At 37.0% G+C, this 14,431-nt stretch overlaps 1 protein-coding gene across 1 annotated transcript; it reads right to left on the reverse strand.

The window, feature by feature from the left end:
• Positions 1–9,763: 9,763 nt before the first annotated feature.
• Positions 9,764–10,489, reverse strand: LOC122036130 (auxin-responsive protein SAUR68-like). Its single transcript, XM_042595344.1, has one exon. The coding sequence runs from the start codon at positions 10,441–10,443 to the stop codon at positions 10,000–10,002; it is 444 nt and encodes a 147-aa protein (XP_042451278.1). The 5' UTR covers positions 10,444–10,489; the 3' UTR covers positions 9,764–9,999.
• Positions 10,490–14,431: the final 3,942 nt, after the last annotated feature.

A 14,431-nucleotide genomic window follows, 5' to 3' on the forward strand; every position in this document is an offset into this window, starting at 1 on the left:
GGATCTCTATTTTAATACTGCCTTTTGATCAGAGAATATCAGGTATCAAGGTATGTCGAGTGATAAGGGATGTACTATGAACTCCTATTGGATGGAAGAAGATTTCGCTTTATGTGTATGGTAGAATATCAGAATATTCTCTGATGAATAGTCGTTACTCTCTAACAAATGATTATGATTCTTTGACAATTCGTCACTTAGTAGTAGTTAAACTAGTATTGAGCCGACCGGGCATATACTGGGAGATAAGCCAAGTAGAATAAGGTCCGCCCGACATGGAGTCGGTTGGGAGAATGAGGGGACTGAGCTTTGGGGGCTCGACTGGGCTGCAGCCGATCGGGAGAATGAGGAGATTGAGCCTTGGGGGCCTGACCGGGCTGGAGCCGACTGGGAGTATAAGGGGAGTGAGCCCTGGAAGCCCAACTGAACTGGAGCTGGCAAGGAGAATGAGGAGATTGAGCCCTGGGGGCCCGACTGGACTAGAGTCGATTGGGGATGATCGATTCAGACACATACCCCTCGCCTTTGACTGTCACCTTATCTTGACTTCTGACTATCACATCATCTTGATCATTGGTCTTATGCTATCCTTGGGGCCACCCCTTATACGTCGTATCACAAGGCTCTCCTCTAAGTTTAGTCGAAGGAGGCTCATGACCAACTGACTAGACTCAAATTTGACTACTGCCTTACTGTTTAGCCAGGCGGGAGATGATATTCACGTGCTGTTGACCAGGCTTTATAGATTGTCAACGCCGTAAAGGTAGGAAAAGAATTTACGGACGACATGCCTCTTCACCTTCTACTATTACCATAAATGTTCCTCCTTCCCCATACCACTATGCTTCTGTCTAACTTTCTTATCCAAGATAAGACAGTTATCGCGCAATATTCTATATAGATGACGAGTCACATGTCTCTTGATCCAATGGTCCAAGGGTGATTTTGTTAGAATTTGAAGGATATCTTAAGGTAAAATTGTCTTATGATTTTTTTCTATTTATTTGATAAATATAGATTCACTATTTGAGTGCATATTATATATTTGATTGTCTTAAACTTATTTACTGAATGTCTATAATAAAATTTATAGCATGAGAGAATTTGTTATTAGATCGCAACTAGTGATTATCTCTACATGTGCAATTATGAATATATTGAAATTTTCCTAGTCGTCCAATTGATGTATTCGGACACCATCAATTCTGTAAGACTAGCATGGGTTATACTCCTTAGTTCGGCCAAGCAGCTATTTTCTCACTGGCTGGAGACATTGGGATGTCGAGAGTTAAACATGGATGCTGGTTATGGTAACTAGTTTATTGTAGTGACTCGCTGTAAGACTTCATATGGTTCTCTCTCTCTCTCTCTCTATATATATATATATATATAGAGAGAGAGAGAGAGAGAGAGAGAGAGAGTATATACATATAGAGAGAGAGAGAGAGAACCATATGAAGTTCTTATTTATATGTCTATAAAGTTCTTACTGCAGCACGAGTGCAAGTTTCCTTCGACTTGAGGTATACAAGTTATCTTAGTAATGGAGACTTATACTTTGACATCTTAAGCAAACATCTCATTGAGGTGTGGACCCGGGATGATTGAATATAAGTTGAAGTGTTTGAAGGTGTTTGGATAGCCCACAAAGGATTCACTGTTCCTTACGAGGAGATGTATACCCCTATGACCATTCGTTAGGATTATTACTCAAAATCTTTGTCCAAAGCATCACATGTTAAGAGTGCGAGACTCTTATACATATGTACAAGTAATTTGAATCTGCAGAACAAGGAAGTATTACTTGGGCTAGGTGTGACGTAGTCAGCCTAGTGGGGACAAGACACATAGACCATGTCCTAAACCAAGTGAGTATAAGACAAGTGAAAGGAACGAGGCACGACTCACTGTAGCTGCTGAAGGATTTAGAATTAATTCTAAGATCAACTATGATTTGTAGACTAATTGGGGATCATGATGTACTACTAGGTGTCATTCGTGATCGTTCTATAATTAAGTAGTTAATTATGGGCAGCCAAGATAAATCAAGAACCTATTGGGTCACACGTACTAACGAGTCTCTAAAAGACAAAAAAACAAGTTAAAAGAATATGATTCTTATATCAAGAGATAAATGTTTGGTTAGACCATACATAAGATAAATATAGAAATATTTGTCGCAATAGAAGCACAGATGGACAACATCTCTTATGAAAGAGTTAGACCATACTTGGTGTAATCATGAATTAGTCATGAACCAACTTGGTTTAGTTGTGAACCAAACCAATGAGTTAATGAGCTAATTTTTAGTTAAGGGATAATGGGTTAGATTTGAGCTTTCTAATCAAACTCATTAATGAGAGCTATATATTGATATGGTTGAGAGAAGATTATACATATAAGATCATTAATTGACTTGTAAGGTTTTTGAAAAACCTTAACCCAATTTCTCTTCTTCTCTCCCTCTCCCTCTTATTGTTGTGACCACCACAAGGGAGAAAACTCTGCCTTGTGTGCTTCTCTTCCTCTTTTTCTTGATCCCTCTTCTTCACTCATGGCTAGTAACTTCTGAAGGAGAGACTTGTACTCAAGGAGTTATTTTGAGAAGTTCAGTGTGGATACGAATAGAGGCGAGGTTCAACAATGTCGCTATGGTTGATGCCCTTTTTATTACAGGTTATCCGTAAGGTACACCTAGCGTAAATTTACTTTCCGTAAAAATTTAATTATGCAATCTTGTTTGACATGTTGTATCCTTGTATGCGTGTAGTGCGTGCAATGTAATAACTTAAGAATCATTATTGTTTTATTTTTCGCTGCGCATATTTACGAAATGTGTTTTACCACACACCGACATAGAGCATATCCCAATAGATTTGTCTCCCGATGTGATAGTATGGTTCATGTCTTATAATACTTCTTTAAAAAGCCCAACGATGCTTAGCATCTGCACATTTTTTGCCTCTATTGTGCCTTTTTCTCACCTTCCTTCAGTGAATCCCACCATAGTAATGGAGTTAGAATTTCATCCCTAGACCATGATTTAAGAGATCCAGCAACTACGGCGAGAAGTGAAACATCAAACTCAACTACTTGCTAAGAAGGAGAGAGCCTTAGTACAGGCATTGCAAGCCAAGGATCTCCATTGCTCGATCCAAAAGGAACTAGAGATGTGCTTACTTACTGCCAAGTCCAGAGTCTGAGTGAAGATTGACCTGAAGAATAAAGCCTCTTCAGACCTAGTTGATAAGTCCTGGGCACTGCATGACTTGAGAACAAAGTACTTGTTCGCAATATCTTGCACGACTAAAGAGACAAAGGCCAAGGACTTGACTATATTGCAGCAACATCAAAACTTGAATTTACTAGTAGCCGATTGAGCGAGACGCCCTACAAACCGAACTAGAACAAGCTAGGTCCGAGCCGGCGAATGAACGTTGGAAGGCTAGGCAGGCAGCGTATTTTGTTCGAGCTGTAATTTAGTCGTACACTTTCACCTGGGACTGGAGGAGCAGTGTGGCCACTCTTTAATGGATATCTAATGGCTGACCTGACCGAGAAATTTTAGACCCTCTAATAATTGTAAGAGAGAGAGGTCAAAGTATCTTTGTATTATATGCTTATTAATAAAATATGGATCCCTGTGTTTCTACAATTGCCTTTCTTTTCACGTCTCCCTTTTTGATAGTGAAATGATTATCTTTAAAATTTGAATGTTTATAACTGGACAGAGCCGCTATTGAGAGAGGAACCGATTAGAGCGGCAATTGAGATATGAGTCGGGTGAGGCGATAATTGAGATAGGAATTGGACAGAACGACGATTTGAGATAGGTGTCACACCCCAGAGGTCTACATATCCAACGAAAAATTGGATAACATCTCCCCCCTTATGATAATATATGAATCTTGTATATACATTGCCACAAGGTTATACCATAACCATAACAATAACTCACATGGCTGGAAACAAACATAACCACGCAAAATAAGAAACTAGACTACGTACCGGTACGACTTACCTCAACAAATACATAATAGACAAAAGGACATCACAAATCTAGAAATCCACACACAAGTTATATAATATATGAATTAGTTCAAAAAGCCAAAATACGAGTAAGAGTAACAACAGAAATAAAAACTCTCGATGCGACTTAGGACTGACAGCTAGGACTTCTGAGCGACATGACATATCATCTACCTACTAAACTGGAAACAAAAGGGAAAGTAAGGGATAGTGAGTATAACATACTTCGCAGGTACAAGAAGATAGTGCATGATAAAAATATGAGGAGATCAAAGAGAATAGTGTCAGGAAAATACTTATTACAAAAAGTAAGGGTGTCACTGTAATCATTTGCTAACTAAAAGCATAGCCAATAATAATAATACTCCACTAACCTTCTTAACCAGGTGTGACCAATAAATCAGGAGTACATATCATACCTCTAAACCTTCATGGACATATGTATAACTAGCATACAACAAGCATATAACAAATCCTGACTAGCTCAAACTACTACATTGAATGGATATCTTGGTCAAGCAGAATATAAAACTAATCACTGTTCATAGGAGAACACTCTACCATAGATGGTCTAGCTGTCTAGCTCTCCAACCACTGACTATAAGAGAACACTCTACCACAGATGGATTTGTGGACAATTAAGGTATGTAAACAGTAACTGTCTGTAGGAGAACGCTCTACCACGGATGGTCCTATGGATAGACAGGATAAATAAATAACCATTGTCTGCGAGAGAACGCTTTACCATGGATGGTCCCATGGACAGACAGAATATATTAGTGTACAAATCAAAAATGATAAGTAAGTACTAACAATCATATTCAAGAGTGAATTCTACTAGCCACACTGTGGTATGGTCTCACTAATATGCATCAAGTATAACAACGGTTGTTGACGACTCTCTCAACCATGAATGGAAGACAATAGTTGACATCGAGTATAACAATATATTGATAGAAGGGTCTAACCCCACTAGCATTTAGGCATCATACTTGTATTTGATTCCCTCTTCCGACTGTTCCGAAAGAGGTTTATAGTGGATTGTCCGTCGATATAGTGGATGGCTCCGAACTAAGTAACCAACCATATCTTATTTTCTTTTCGCATTTTATTTGTCGTTACTCAATTATTTTTATTTTTTCGTTGCACATTCGTATTTCAAAAAGAAATTTTTTTTTAAAAATACGTGATTCACCACCCCCTTCTCATGTGCACTGATCTTATAGGGAGCTGAGTCCTGGAGGTCTGACCGACTTTGGGATCGATGAGGTATATACTGAGAGTCATGCCCATGAAAAGTGGAGAGTTCAACTCTAGAGATTCGACCGACACTGGGGTTGATTAGGTGTATGCTAGGAATTATGCTCATAAAAAGTGGGGAGTTGAGCCCCGAAGGTCTGACCGATTCTAAGGTCAATCGGGTTTGTGCCGGGAGTCGTGTCTATGAGAAGTGGAGAGTTAGGCTCATAAGTCCGACTAGCTCTAGGGTCGATCAGGTATATGCTGGGAGCTATGTCCATTAAAAGTGGGGAGTTGAGCCCCGGAGGTCCAACCGTCTCTAAGCTAATCAGGTTTATGATAGAAGTCATGCCCAAGAGAAGTAGGAAGCTGAGCCCGGAGGTCCGACCAACTCTTGGATCGATCGAGATTATACTGGGAATCGTGCCCATGAGAAGTGAGGAGTTGAGTCCTGTACATCTAACGGGCTTTGGGGCCAATCGAATTTATGCTAGGAGTCATGCATGAAAAGTGGGGAACTAAGTCTCGTACATTCGACTAGCTCTGGAGCCGATCAAGTTTATGTTGGAATTCATGCCCATGAGAAGTGGAGAGCTAAGCCCCGGAGGTCTGACCGGCTCTGGGACATATAAGGTTTATGCTAGGAGTCGTGCCCATGAGAAGTGGAGAGCCGAGTCCCGTAGGTTCGACCTGCTCTGGGGCTAATTGAGTTTGTACTAGGAGTCATGCCCATGAGAAATGAAGAGCTAAGCCTCGTAGGTCCGACGGCTCTGGGCTTATCGGGTGTATGCTAGGAGTCATGACAATAAAAAATGGGGAACTGAGCACTTGACGTACGACTGCTTTAGGGTCGATCGAGTTTATCCTGGGAGTTGTGCCCATGAAAAGTGGGGAGATGAGCCCCATTCAAAGTGGTTTGTTCGGCTCCGTACACTCTAACTTTGACTATCACCTCACATTGACTTTGATTGTCACATCATCTTAAATATCGATCTCATTTACTTTTTAGGTCACTCACAACGTGTTGTATCACCCTAGAAGGACTTAAACCTAAAAAAAAGGATTTTGTAGGTGCAATCAAATCAAATATAGAACATACTTATTGAAATAAATAGTACATATTAATTCTTTATAAAGTTGTTAGCACCAGTGGTCTAGATTTGCAACTGAGCTAGGAAGGACCCCTCCCTAGAACTGACTATGGTTCAGAACCAATGATTTGACAGTTCAGAACTACCAGTTTCATGATTCCTTGCAGCCTTAACTGCCCAAGACGATTACGGTTGATGATTTGGAACCGCCGGTTCAAAATTTGGTTCACTGTTTGAGATTATTATATTAAAAAAATTAAAATCTAAAACTTATTTAAAAAAGAGCTTGCACTCATTTAAGTTCCTTACGTATCATTGGTTCGGAACCAATGATTTGACAGTTCAGAACTACCGATTTCATGATTCCTGGCAGCCTTAACTGCTCAAGACGATTACGGTTCATGGTTAGGAACCGCCGGTTCAAATTTGGTTCACGATTTGAGATTATTATATTAAAAAAATTAAAATCTTAAACTTATTTTAAAAAGAGCTTGCACTCATTTAACTTGCTTACGTATTGCCTTAAGGTATAGGGGAATCAAAACACACGTTGTTCTTTTATATTTTTACCCTTTTACATTTGAAAGTGGTATTGTCACTCACTTTCATTTCTCATTCCTATTGTATTCGTTCCTTCGATATCAAAATCTTCAACTTCATGATCTGAAAGTTGCATTCCTTAGATTATTTTCTCGGCTCTGGTTCAATTGTTGAGTAATGCTTGGGCTTCCAATGTGTCGGGAGACAAAGTTGATCATCGTTCATCTAATATGTTGCCACCAGCACTGAACATCTGCTCCACAACAATTGTGAATACTGGACAAACTAAAATTTCTTTGACGATCATGGAGAAGATGGGAAAATTTTGAGCCTTTTGTGAACATTACTTTAAGTTATCGAAATTTTCACTATCTATTAAAATCAAAAGAAGTCAGAAAATAATTCTCAAGTTCCTGTGAGAAACTTGAGGATCCTCATGGACGTTTCGTCCATTTTTTTAATAAAATTTGTGTTTTTGTAAGTTTTAAATTACTACTAGTAGTTTGTTGTATTTCATAAATATTAGTTTGTATTCCATATTTTACATAATATTAATTATAAATATTATATAAATAAATTCTAATATTATAATAATATTAATTAGATAAGGAAAAGAAGAAATTTTAAAAAGAATTAAAACATCATAATATAAAGTTAACATTTCGTATAAAACTTCTAATTTAAATTTAGGATTTAAAGTAAATATAATTAAATAAATTTTAGAAATAAAATAAAAATATTTTTCCATTTATTTTTCATAGCTAATATGCAATAAGATAAAAAGATTTATTATTAATATGTTCATTTAAAACTAATACTATATTAGAAATTTTTTTCTAAAACTAATTGAGCATTGGGATAATAAATACCAAAAAGTTATTTGGTTGCATCATAAAATAGTTTTAAAATTTTACAAATACTTCTACAAATTCTATTGTTGTGAAAATAGATATATATTAGTATTATTATTCAGTAAAAAAATGAACATAATATTTTTTTATATAATCTTATAATAATTGGTATATTTAATTCTAATATGTTGGTATTGTTTAGGTCTTATTTCATTAGTTTTACAAAACCTATCTCATTGTTTCATTATAGATGGATGTGATCATAAATAAAAAATTATAATTCTAATTAGTTTAATATATTTTTCTCAAAATTTTAACATATGTTGAACACATAAATTTAAAACGTGTCAAACACAATGAATATGAAAAAATAAATCACCAATAATAGGTTCACAAATAAATTTTAGATTATTTATACAAGTAGTATTGGAACTAGCATTATCTAATGATATTGAAAATATTTTATGAGTTAATCCATATTCTTTTAAAATTAAATATAATAATTGTTGGATGTTATGAGCATTATGTGATTCATCAAAAAATTTTATAAGTTAATAATATTTTTTAGAGGTTCCAAGAGTTATCGATCTAATGGCAAGTCACACTCATATACAACTGTGTTTGCCAATGATCACTCCAATATCGGAACATAACGAAATTTTATTATATAATTTACTAAATTCATCAATTAATCAATTAAATTCTTTTTTTCCCTTGTTTTACTAATTTTTTAATTGTATTAGTAAGTGTAGTCCTAGGAACATGTTTAGCACATCGATTAAGAGATTCTTTACAAAAATCTTCAAATGTGTATTTAGATCCAAAACTAAAGAAAATGTTCTATGAAAATAAATTTAGCTAATGATTCTCTTAATTTATTATCCGAATATAAAAATAAATCGGAATTAATACTATCGCTAGTTGAAAAAAATCTAGATAATTGTGTTTGAAAACGGTCGAGTACATATTCCGTCAAGTGCTTTGTTTCTACATGTTGTTTCAACTACCCATAACCGCCGTTGGCTTGAAATTTATAGGAAGCATTGTAGTGCTTATATTTTGCACCCAATTCTTTCAATGAAAGCGTGACATTCTCAAATGTTTAGCGAAATTAGAAGACTTTAGAGAAGGAATTTCCCAAATCTTAGAAATAATTGATCGGTGTTTCCTTGTGTTTCGACAGGCAAAAAAAAAATGATGTAAACCAACGGGCCAAACTAGCGGTCCACCGATTTTTAATCCTCTGCTCGGCGAACTGGATAAATGGACAACCAATCCATTGACCCGGTTACGAGCTCGGGTCGGGTTTGGACCGAACCTAAGTTGGACCCGACCTAGGGTCGGGTCTACCCCTCCCTATCATTTGTATACCGACAAGTAAAATAGGGTATTTAATACTAAATGAGCCCCAAGTAGAAATAATAGAGAGAAAATGCTATGGGCAGTTTATCATAAACAATTTAAGAAGTAGGATTCGTGCATCGATGGCATTTGCAACCCGACAAGCAGGGCACTTAGTAATAAATGTGGCCAAAGCAGAAATAATAGAGAAAGGAATGCTGCATGTGGACTGACTATACATCAGAAACAATGTGAGGAGGAACTAGGATACATGCATTGCCTGAGAGCAGCTCATGTGCTGCCACTATAAGCAGAGGCTCATAGGCTGATATATGAATATGCATGCCCCACTCTTCTTCTGCCTGCTGCTCCCCAATCCGATCCAAAATAATTGAGGTCGAGTCATGGTTTATTAACAGTCATGATCTACTTTAATAGGAATAGTCCAATTACACTCGATACGGGATGAATTTAGTTTTGCCTATAATCATTGGCACTCACAAGTACTGATATAGTTGTGTGTCTATATTCGTGACTTTGAGCACTTGTTTATCATAAAAAGGCATGTACTCCAAAGTTGATTGATAGCTATAATTTTTGTTCATTGGACAAAGTTTCTTGCAAATTTATGAGGAGAATTACGATGGTAGTTGAGCTCTAGCTAGTAGAATATTGAACATATATTCAGCCAGATAGTATTGACTCGTTCTCATAATTAAACGAGTGATTAATGTTTATGATACAAACTGAACGCCCAACTACAAGGTGAAAGAATGGTCATCTCCATCTTGAGCTGAATAGAATATATAATTGCTCGGACAATAGTTAATTTATCGCGAAATTAAAATAGTTAGAATTAATTAGAATCGACAACGGTTCCGAAACGGGCGATCGATCAACGTAACTATTCAGAAGCCATAGAGGATTAGCTGCCGGCTGTTCCCTCCTGCTCCGGCGGCAGCCTCCGACGTGCACCTTCCACCGCTGCAGATCGACTCGAGCACGGCCCTCTCCACGTCCCTCGTGCCCCGGCCGTGGAGCAAGCTGATGACGGACTCCATGCACGCAGCGCCGCAGGGGAGCGTGATGGGGCCGTCGGCCGGCAACCCAAACTCCTCCTCCGACCGCCGCAGTAGCTCCCGGAAGACTCCGCTGCTCAGGTACTTCAGTGGCACCATGAAGCGCTGCCCGTCAGCAGTGTACACGAACACGTGTCCTTTGCTTGCCACCGAAGCCGCAGAGCACCGCTGCACTTCTCCGCTCCTGCAGTCCGACGTGATCCTCTTCCTGCCGAGGGCGGCCACCTTCTGCCACTGCCTCACCATCTTGATGAGCTTCTTGGCGTTCAGCATTGCAGCCAAAGGAATGGGATTTGAGCACAAAGAAACGGGAGTGGGCAGTCAGTGTATTTATATCGATGGATGTGTGTACACAGTTAGGACATTCCATGTGCCGCGCCGAGATGGGGCACCAAAACCATGTGCTGATTGGATGTGCATGTCACTGGATAATGCAAACATGATGCTCCAGAAGGACCGGCCGCTTCAGTTGAATTTGTTTGGTTCATCAGTCACTTCGTGAGACTGAAAGAACATGCTGCACAGAGAATGGGCATCATTGTTCAGTATTACAAGTTACGGAACTTGGAGCCATTAAGACCGGGGACCGCCTGAGTAACCGGATTGCCTCTGCCTCTAATTGAACTTGGCCATCAGACCAGAGAGAACATGGCCTTCGTGAATCACGGGGGATCATGCGTTTGCTCTTTGGATGATTGAACACTCTGCTTATCTACGATGGACCATTAGATTGGCTCCACCCGACAAAGTCCTTCCCGCCGAAACACATCTATAACCATGAGCTATTTCACATGTAGGGAGGGCCTTAATTGTAAGTGATCTCTTGGAATTTAATACGATAAATTATATCACATCTGATGTGCAAGAGAATTGAATGACTACGAAGTGGTGCTCAACATGTACATGTTACCTTTCAGAATCAACAGTTGATGAGTAAATTACCGATTACTAAGACACCCAACTGGCTGCGGCCATCAAGACCTTTGCTCTTATCAAATCAGCTGGGTTACTCGAACCGGTCTATCATTTGGTCAAGTAAACCGGCGGAACTGGATTATAGGCTAAATCAGTTGCTACCATTGACGGTACTGTTTGTGACATGTGAGTGGGAAAGTTTGCAGAGATTTTGATGGGAGGATATGCGAATATTCTCCCTGAATTGCATGTGATTGTGTCGCTTGGAAAATTAATGGCGGCTCAATTTCTCGATAGGCCATCCAGTTGCAGAGTTACCATTGCGACTTATTTGTTGATTACCACGGCTGTTGATGCTAGTGAACAAAAAGAAGACCGTAAAGTTAGTAATTAAAATGTCAGGTCTTGTGATTTGCAAAGGATTTTATCACACTCTAATATTTAGTTAATGACAAGGAGACGACAGCAAGCTGGACCACTGAGGATTTAAATTATTAAATTTTAACATAATTAAATTTCTTTAACAAATAATAAGATAATAATAATGAATAATAAATAAAGAAATAAATATACAAATAGTATATATTAGTTATTAGAATTTTATAGCTTTATTCATAATTTTTGCTTTTTTTAAGGTGATAAATAGGGACAAGAATCCTCTGATCTAGTATCAATCCTGGACTCTGTCCATTTATTGATGAGATGAGTTACACCCTCTATTAAACAGATAGAATCCAGCTCACTTTACTAATATGCTTGTAGGGTCTCTTTTAATCCAGAAGATCTTGGACCAGAGGATTTGAGCTCGATAAATCACTAGATCTATTGATAGATTAAATTTATCTAAACTATAAATTCTAAACCTAAATTTAATTAAAGTCACGCTCTGATTCACCTTCATTACCAGCATTGCCACTCAACATCGTCACTCTTCCTAAGCATGCAACCTCCACATGCCCGGCGCAGCCTCTCCATCCAAGCGGGCACCACGGCCGTATCCTTCCGTAACCGCTAGCGCTGCCTGCTTGGTCTTCGGTAGGGTCGTTGCTCTCGTGAGCACCATTTTCCTTGCCGCCCGTTTGTTTCCTGTCCCTCGCCGCGAACGACCAGCAACTGCCACATTCTGTCGAAGCATTGCAAGCTGCAGCTACGACCATCGGTCGCCTACTATCGATACCTTGATGTCGGGGCAGAAGAAATAAGTATTTAATTACGATAAATTTGTACACTGATTAATTATGTTTAATCATGTAGTTTAATTGGTAATTAAGGTGATTAAGCAATTTATTGATTTAATAAGTTGGCTAATTAGTGGAATGAATAATTAGTATGTGAGATTGTGATATTAATTAAAGTGGTTTAATTCAAATTACAATTTAGATTGATTTGTTAGTTGATTAAGTAATTGAATTAAATATTGATTAAATTAATTAACATGATTAACAGTTAATCGATATTGATTACTAAAGGTTTGATAAAAGATGAATCAATTGAATAGTTAATTAATAGATTAATTGTTAGAATCAGGTGTACTAGATTATTTAATTAATGAGTTTAATTATGATGATTAATTTGAGATAATAGATTATTAATTGGGATAGCTAAAGGACTAACTAACTAATTGATTTATTTGATGTTATTAGGTAGTTATATAAAGTTTTAGGTTAATTGGATTCTTAATTGATTAAGAAGTAATTATCAAACGGACAATTAGATATCAATTTAGAATTAACTAATCTAGTTTAATTAATTTGGTAGTTAATTGAATTTCCAATCGGATCAGTGATATATGACTAATTAAATTCTAGATTATTTATTTCATAGTAGTTGAGATATCTAAAAAATTATTAAAGGAGAAATTAACATAGATATATTATTCTAGTGCTTAGTTTTACTTAGCATTCTATATTTATAGGATTCGAATTTGAAATAGACCTTTGACTTGAAAATGGTTAGGTTCATCTATATTAAGATGGATAGTGCTTTGATCTCTATAGTCTTTTTGATCTTTATGTATGATTATTTATTGTGACATGTTGATTAGGCGACAACTACTTACCTAACATCCACTCTAGCTATATTGTTCCTACGATTGATCTTTATTACTTGTCTTTATTTGTTTGTCGATATTAACATTTATGTAGTCTCTTTGTTTTCATGCTCGAATTAGTTATATATATAGGACATACCAGACCATGTGTAGTTATAGACTTATTCTTGTACATTTATACCGTAGTATATAGTTATATGCTTAGACTCATGCCTATACATGATAGATGTTAGACTGTAGTAAAGCGGTAGAATATTCTATTAGGTTATCTTGTTAAACTACCATGTAGGACTACTTGATTGTGGCATGTTATTTTCATGTATTATTTATGATATCATGAAGTTAGTTAAGATATTACAACCAAATGGCTAATACCCTCTTGATGAGATTGTGATTAATCACTTTACCATTCAATGTAGTGATAGCTAGAATTGAGTACAGTCAGTAACTAGATAGCTACTAGATAGCTACTTGTCAGGTTTGCCCACTTAGTCACTCAAAGTAATGGTAGCTGGAGTTATGTGTCGACTGTGACCTTGACGTATGCTTGTAAGATATACATATGTATGTGATATGTTTATTGCATATATTTGTGATATGTTTGTTACATTATTATTATATGGTTGTTGTACCCCTGGGCTGCCATGAGACTATTCATGGTAAAGTGTTTCTCCCGTAACTCTTAGCTAGATAGCTATTGCCTGTCTATCCACGAGATCACTCATGGTAAAGCATTTCTCTCGCACACAAGGACCCTAACATTTCGAGTTGCATATGAGACCATTCATGGTAGAGTGTTTCTCCCGCAGCCCATATATACATATTTAAATGTCTTGGTCATTTGTACTTTTTATGGTAAAGCGATTGCTCCCATGTATGATGATTTATTTCTGTTATTTGCATTTGTATATGCATATAATGTGCAGTATCCATGTTGATCATTACCTATCATTGTTCATTGTATTATACACGGCTGAGCAAATTAGTAGAGAGTTATATTATTGTTAGATTTTTGGCTAGCAGATGATTATATTGGTGCTCTTACTTTTGTAGTAAGTATTATTATCCGAGACTATTTCTTTTGATCTTTTTATATATAATATTATGCACTATCTATCTTTTACTCATTGAGTATTTTGTACTCACTATCCCTTGCATTTCCTTTTATTTCTAGATTAGCATATTGTGCTCAAAGATTCTGACTACCGATCCCATTCAAGTTGTTTGATGTATTTTTCCATTATCTTTGTATATGAATTTATTCCTTATTTTTCCGTTGTCTTTGGGTATGAATTT

The sequence above is a fragment of the Zingiber officinale genome, unplaced genomic scaffold, assembly GCF_018446385.1.
Source record: "Zingiber officinale cultivar Zhangliang unplaced genomic scaffold, Zo_v1.1 ctg133, whole genome shotgun sequence".
Classification (NCBI taxonomy): Eukaryota; Viridiplantae; Streptophyta; class Magnoliopsida; order Zingiberales; family Zingiberaceae; genus Zingiber; species Zingiber officinale.